Raw genomic sequence first — 7465 nt, forward strand, 5'->3', positions numbered from 1 at the left:
ACTCTCAAGAGTCTTCTCCAACACCACAGTTCAAAAGCATCAATTCCTCAGTGCTCCGCTTTCTTTAGTCCAACTCTCACATCCCTACGTGACAACTGGAAAAACCATAGCTTGGACTATATGGACCTTTCTCAGCAAAGTGACGTCTCTGCTTTTTAATACGCCATCTAGGTTTGTCATAGCTTTGCTTCCAAGGAGCAAGTGTCTTTTAACTGCCCAGAACTTTACACTGGGAGCTAACTGACTTAACCACAATAACATAGAATAAGACATAGAATTGCCAGGACCATTTGAATTCTCCTACTGGCTGATCTGAGCACTATATTTGAGAGATTCAACAAACGTGAAAAGGTTGATGGGTGACTGAAGAATCAGAGTAAACAGAGATGAGAATCCTAACAGATGACATCATCAACCGATAACAACGGGACACACTCATTTATTCAATGATACATACTGTAGTTGGGTGCGCCAGGCAGCAGAAATACAGCTGAGTACAGGAACTGTCTAGAGTCAGGCGGCAATAAATAAATAAACAAACAAGAAAACTAGCCCTTAGTGATAACTGCGGTGCATCAGTCATGCATTAGCAGGTTTCTGATAGGCTGCCCTGTGCCAGCTAGTGATCCTGGGCGCTTGGCCTGGCGGCCTTCAGTTTCCACTTCTTTCTCCTGACTCAGTTTTGTTCTAGGTCCCTCTGTGAGGTCACTTGTGATATGTCTTAATAAATTGAAGAGGACTTTAATTGTTAACTTTTAATCTTCTTGACTAGACTTTGGGGGCATGTCGATCCAAGATGAATTTAGGGAACCCTAATTTTATTGGCGACTTAATTACAATGACCAGGTCAGTGTGGTGCTGGCTAATTCCAAACATCTCAGCTCAGCTCAGTTCAGTCCAGTTCAGTTCAGCTCAGCTCAGTTCAGTTCAGTTCAGTTCAGTCGCTCAGTCGTGTCCAGCTCTTTGCGACCCCATGAATCGCAGCACACCAGGCCTCCTTGTCCATCACCAACTCCCAGAGTTCACTCAAACTCATGTCCATCGAGTCGATGATACCATCCAGCCATCTCATCCTCTGTTGTCCCCTTCTCCTCCTGCCCCCAATCCCTCCCAGCATCAGGGTCTTTTCCAATGAGTCAGCTCTTCTCATGAGGTGGTCAAAGTACTGGAGTTTCAGCTTTAGCATCATTCCCTCCAAAGAACACCCAGGGCTGATCTCTTTTAGAATGGACTGGTTGGATCTCCTTGCAGTCCAAGGGACTCTTAAGAGTCTTCTCCAATACTACAGTTCAAAAGCATCAATTCTTCGGTGCTCAGCTTTCTTCACAGTCCAACTCTCACATCCATACATGAACACAGGAAAAACCATAGCCTTGACTAGACAGACATTTGTTGGCAAAGTAATGTCTCTGCTTTTCAATATGTTATCTAGGTTGGTCATAACTTTCCTTCCAAGGAGTGTCTTTTAATTTCGTGGCTGCAATCACCATCTGCAGTGATTTTGGAGCCCCCAAAAATAAAGTCTGACACTGTTTCACTGTTTCCCCATCTATTTCCCATGAAGTGACTTCCTTTTAGTTTGATTTTTTTTAATTTAAAATTTATTTTTCAATTGAAGAATAATTGCTTTACAGAATTGTGTTGGTTTCTGCCAACTATCAACATGAATCAGCCACAGGCACATGTATGTCCCCTTCCTCTTGGATCTCACTCCCACCCTCCTCCCCTCTCCTCCCTTCTAGATTGTTATAGAGCAGAGGTTTGAGTTCCCTGAGACAAACAGCAAATTCCAGTTGGCTATCCATTTTATATATGGCAGTATAAATTTCCATGTTACTCTCTCCATATAGCTTGAATTTTAAGGGGTACCATTTCAAGCATGTCCCCAAATTCTGGAAATGTACCACTTGAGGGGTTTTGCTATCATTTTGAAACAAGAGCTAACAAGAGCTAACAATAGCTTGGCAATGAAACTCCTCCCCAAGGCCAGGGATTCTCCCACTTAAAAATCAGTTCAGTTCAGTCGTGTCTGACTCTTTGCCACCCTATGCATACTGACAAACATCTTATAAAAGTCTTTCCTATTATTTTTTTTTCTTGATTTTCTTTCTGTTTGCTTTGTTGAGGTTTTGTTGTTTACCCTGCCTGTTGAAATGGAGGAAACCCCGGAGTGTAAAGTCAGAAGATCTGGTTCCAAGCTAGATGTCTGGCTCTGCCTGGCCTGGTATTCACCTAAGCCTGCAGCTTCATCTTGAGAACCCGCCTCTTGGGGGTCCCCAGAGGACTGAGTGACCGGGTGTATCTGAAAGCTGACACTGCCAGGTTCTGTCTTGATGGAAACACTGAACAGTAACGAAGTGCTTAGTGTTTAGATACGTGCAGGGTTTGAGACCCATTTCTCCGAGGTCTGGCATTTCCTGCGGGCCCCTTGCTTATCTAATCTCCCCTTCTCAGGCTCACAGGAGACTCCACGAGCTCCCTGCCCCCAAGCCCCTGGAAGCCTTTAAAGAATTCTCTCTCTCTCTCTCTCTCTCCCCGGGCGTGCTAGTATTTTATATAGTAAGTACGTATTGCCCATAACAAAGAGGAACCCCAGGTTAAAGATGTAAGCAGATAATGGAAATCCAAGAGTGCGTTCTGTAAGCACAGCTGCTTTTGGAAGGCAAAAGCATTTCTTCCACTCCCCCCCTCCCCAAACAAGGGTGGAAATCGACTACTCTATTTGAGACACTCATTAATAAACTTCCCAGAATGTCAGGTCAAGGGTCTGTATCATTGGGCAAGCCGGGTGCAGGAGGAAATGTGCGAATGCGGCCGTTTGCCGCAGGGCGGTGTTCTGTGTACCGCGCTGGCAACACCAGCGGCCCGGGAGCGCGGGAGGGGAGGGGAGGCCGGCCCCGCGGTGCCCCGTGAGCTCCGCCAGGATCGGAGTGCACCGCGGGGAGGGGGTGGGGGACGCCAGCACCTTCTTGACCCGGTGTTGATATTTACATGTAACTCCAGGCTGGCAATATATCCGGCATCGTATTTAGACAGCATTCCTTTGGGAGTAGGGTGAGAAATGGCGACTCGGGAGTGGGTGCTGCGGTCGGTCTCGGGGGACCTGACGCTGCGGAAGACCCACGACCTGACATGGGCAAACGCGCCCACTCCGCTCGTGTCGGCACCTCGAAACACCGCCGGGGGTGGGTTGCTCCCGAACGCTGGCGACCCTTGGGCTCGGGGCCGGGCGTGGGGTTGCAGGTAGCTGGTGGCGGGCACTTGGGAAACGGATGGAGGTCACCGACCGCCGGCGCCCGCCGGAGCCGAGCCCGAGGACCACCCGATCACCCGCCCGGCGCGCGCCGCCCCCGCCGAGCCCCCGACCCCACGCGCCCGCGGCCGCGCGCGCCGCCCCCTCGCCCCGCCGGGCGCCGCGCTGAGCCGGGCGGGGATCTTCTCGCCGGCGGCCGGGAGCCCGAGTGCCCGCCCCTCCCGCGGCGGCGGCGGCGGGCCGGAGGGGGCGCTCGCGCGCAGGAGCGGGCGCAGCAGGTGCCGCGTTACCTCCACCGCGCGGGGGGAGAGGGGGCGGGCCGGGGCGCGGGAGGCGGGGGGAAGCCGGGGAGCCGAGCCGGGGAGCGCGGCCGGCGCGGCAGGCTGGCGGCGGGCTCGCGGCTTCCGGGAGGCGCCGGGGTCGGATAAATACATCCCGGGCGCGCGGGGATCGCCGAGCCGCCCGCGCCGCGCGCCGCGCCCCGCAGAGCTCCGCCGGCCGACCCCGCCACCGCGCCGCTCCTCCTCCTCGAGCGCGCCGCGCGCGGAGCCGCGGAGAGCGGCGGGCTCGGCCGCCGGCGCCCGGGCCGCTGAGCCGATGAGCGGCGGCGGCTGAGGGCCGCGGCCTCTGCCCGCCCTCCGCCCGGCGCCCGCCGGGGCCGCAGCCGGGGCGCGGGTGGCCGGCCATGGGGGCGCAGTGACGCGCGCGGCGGCTGATCTTCCCGGCGAGCGGCGGGCCCTGCTCGGCGGCGGCGGCGGCGGCGGGCCCGCGCGCTCTGCCCGGGGCCCCGCGGGAGCCTCCGCCGCGCTCTATGCGCCTCTGCGGGCGCCGCGGGCCCGGGCCATGGCGATAGACCGGCGGCGCGAGGCGGCGGGCGGCGGGCCCGGGAGGCTGCCGCCAGCGGCCGAGGAGAACGGCGCCTTGCCGCCCGGGGACGCGGCGGCCTCGGCGCCCCTCGGGGGACGCGCGGGCCCCGGCGGCGGCGGTGACATCCAGCCGCTGCCCGCGCCGCACGCCGCCGGCGGCCCGCACCCGAGCCTCCTGTTGCTGGACTACGACGGGTCGGTGCTGCCCTTCCTCGGGGGCCTGGGCGGCGGCTACCAGAAGACCCTCGTGCTGCTCACCTGGATCCCCGCGCTGTTCATCGGCTTCAGCCAGTTCTCGGACTCCTTCCTCCTGGACCAGCCCAACTTCTGGTGCCGCGGGGCCGGCAAGGGCGCCGAGTCGGCGGGGGTCACGGCCACGGGCCGGTGGGACGGCGGCGACCTGGCCAACGGGACCAGCCCCCCGACCACCCTCTTCCCCGCCGCCCCCTGGGGGACAGCGGGCCCCCTCGGCAACGGCAGCGGCAGCGGCGCGGACGGGGGCGAGGCGCCGCCCCTACCGTCCCCCCCGGACAAGGGGGACAACGCCTCCAACTGCGACTGCCACGCGTGGGACTACGGCATCCGCACAGGCCTGGTGCAAAACGTGGTCAGCAAGGTAAGGGCAGCGACCGCGCCGGCCCCTCGTCCCCCTCGCGAGCGAGCGCCTTGCCCTCCGCGGTCCCCGCGCGCTCTGCAGAGGGGGTCCTGCGGCTGTGCGCGCCCGCGTGTCCACGGCCTCCCGTGAGCTCGCCCTCCTTGCGTCCCCCAGACAGAGGTGCGCGGCCGGACTCCCGCAACCCTCTACGGTGGCGCTGCCTCCGGACTCCAAGGGGCACCCCAACTCTCGTCCCCGCTGGCACACACGCAAGGGGCGCCCCTCCCTCTGCGAGGGAGCGAGCTTCCCTCCCCCACCCTGGAGCTGTCACTTCGTTCGGGCAGGGATGGCCCACGGAGGGCGAGAGGCTGATCTGTGAGCCGCTGGCCCTAAGGACCTGGCCCTAAGGATGCGCCTCTCTCAAGGTCTGCCCGCTGGAGCCAGGCCCCGGGCTCAGCCCTTTGCCGGCCCGCTGCCCCGAGTCTCCCCCAGAGAACCAGCCCCACCAGAGTCACCTCTGTGCCCAGGCGTTCTTCCTGGCAGACCGCAGCCATCCCTCGCTGGCTCTGGAAACTGACTAAAGCTGAAGGAAGAGCCCAAGCGGGGGCCAGAGAAAGAAACGGCTCCTGAAATTCCCTTTCTCTGTCCCCAAGCTCAGTCCTCCCCAGAGGCTGGGGTATTTACTTCCGGTTGGAGTTTGCCACCCCGTGTTCCTGAGAAAGCAGACACCTCTGGAGTATAGGAAGGGTGCTGAGTCTGTGCTGTTCTGGGACAACCCGGCTCTCACACAGCAGCCCTCTTGTCCTGGCGTTGAGATCAGATCCTGGTCAGCCTCAGCTCAACATGGACTTGCTCCAGCCCAGGGGTCCCCTCTAGCCGAGGTCCTGCATCCTGGGAGACAGAACAGAGTGTTTGCGAGAGATGTGTGGCCTGCACAAAGATGGAGAATGGGCACTGCTAGGAAATTAACACCCAAGACACCTGCATGTTGTCTGGATTTCTTAACATGTCAGAGAGGCCGTGGGCCAGTGTGCCGAACAACTTGTGATGTTTTGCTCCTTGTGTGTCTTAAACAACTAATTTGCATTTCAAAGTAAATGTGGATCTTTTTCCCACTTCCGTGCAGTACTGGGCAGAGTTTGAAACGCTTTGCTTAAATGCAAGACTGAAATTTGATGGTTTATAATAATCCATGGGCATGTATTCCCTCTTTCCCCGAAACGTGTGTTAGTAAACAGTTGTGCCTCATGGATGTGTAAGATGAAACTCTTACATCATCATAACCATTGTCTTTGGCTTGTACCAGCCTGGTGAGAAGTGATCTGGTCTCTGGGAACTGTTGGATTACCTCTTAATAGGGAGAGGCTTCTAGCTTGTTCACCTTGAGCCCCCCGCCCCCTGTCAGCCTATCCTCTGCCAGGGCGTTTCTGTGACCGTTTCTCATCCATGGAGGTCAATATCTGTCTTTTGTTTACCAGCAGGAAAAATGAAGCACGTTGAGTATCTTAACACTGTTTGTTTGTCTGTGAAAGCAAGCATTTGCAACACTGTCAAATACTTTGAGCCTCTTTCTACAGAAGGGGAGGAATAACGGAGATCAAAGCAGATGCATGTACAGAGTGGTCTGTTCCCGGGTGACAGGGGAGGCCAACTTGGAGTTAGGAGGTGGGACAGAGAATTGTTAGCCTAGCGGTGCTGTGGATGGTGGGAGGAGACAACTACAACCGTCCTTGAAAGCAGGCTCTGCGGGCACCTCGGGGAGCTGGACAGGTGTTCCAGGCGAGTGATCGAGGGGCTCACATATGCGCAGCGTGGTTTGGGGTGCCTGTTGTGTCTGCTCCGTGCAGCTGAAAGGGCAGTCCAGGAGATGCAGACTTGGGGACAGTAGGGAGAGAGACATTTCCCTGTAAGACCAAGACTAAAAAGGACATATTGATTTTCACGCACAAATAGGATCTAAATAAAGGTCTGTCCTTCCACCGTGTTCCGTTCCATAACCGATGCTCTCAAGAACCTTTTAAGCACATTCTTGCAGTGCTAAGGCCGGCCGTCTCCTCTGCGGGCCGTGCCCCCTGGATCCTGAATCAGATGGACGGAGGTGGAGCGCATCCTGGGTGGGTGCCGGCTCCAGGGTCGGGGGCCTGGAAGCTTGGCTTGCCTGGGGGTAGAGTTGGCAGCCTCTCCTGTCAGTGGAAGTGCAGGGTCTGAGGAGTGCCCTCTGGTGCCCTCCTCCCCAGTGGAGTTCCAAGGTCTTCCCACTCAAAGAAGCCCGTGCTGGGTTTCTGTCATTTGGCTTCCCTTGGCAAGCGTGTGCCCCTCCCTGCCCCAGAGGCCCTGTCCTCTCCCCGGGTGTTAGGTGGGGAGGGGGCTCCTTGCTCTTCCTTTTATTGTTGTATACAATGGTGTTGTTGTTCAGCTGCTCGGTCACATCCGACTCTGTGCAACCCCATGGACTGCAGCACGCCAGGCTTCCCGGTCCTTCACCGTCTCCCGGAGCTTGCTCAAACTCAAGTCCATCGAGTTGGTGATGCCATCCAACCATCTCATCCTCTGTCGTCCCCTTCTCCTCCTGCCTGCAATCTTTCCCAGCATCAGGGTCTGTTCTAATGAATCGGCTCTTTGAATCAGGTGGCCCAAGTATTGGAGCTTCGGCATCAGTCCTTCCAATGAATATATTACATTATATTAAATGTATGTTATAGATATATACCATTAATATATACATATCATATATTGTCCTTTCTGTTACAG

The 7465-nt window shown here is 57.1% G+C and overlaps 1 protein-coding gene across 9 annotated transcripts in view; it reads left to right on the forward strand.

The window, feature by feature from the left end:
* Window positions 1-3612: 3612 nt before the first annotated feature.
* SLC22A23 (solute carrier family 22 member 23) overlaps window positions 3613-7465 on the forward strand; it is a 128172-nt gene continuing 124319 nt past the window's right edge. For all 9 annotated transcript variants that reach the window (XR_009597686.1, XR_006057262.2, XR_006057263.2 and 6 more), the window contains exon 1: window positions 3613-4735. Coding sequence is in view for 4 of the 9 variants with exons in the window: in XM_060403539.1 (XP_060259522.1) it covers window positions 4097-4735 (639 nt within the window). In the remaining 5 variants the exon portion in view is untranslated. The remainder of the gene's footprint in view (window positions 4736-7465) is intronic.

Source organism: Ovis aries, chromosome 20, assembly GCF_016772045.2.
Source record: "Ovis aries strain OAR_USU_Benz2616 breed Rambouillet chromosome 20, ARS-UI_Ramb_v3.0, whole genome shotgun sequence".
NCBI lineage: Eukaryota > Metazoa > Chordata > Mammalia > Artiodactyla > Bovidae > Ovis > Ovis aries.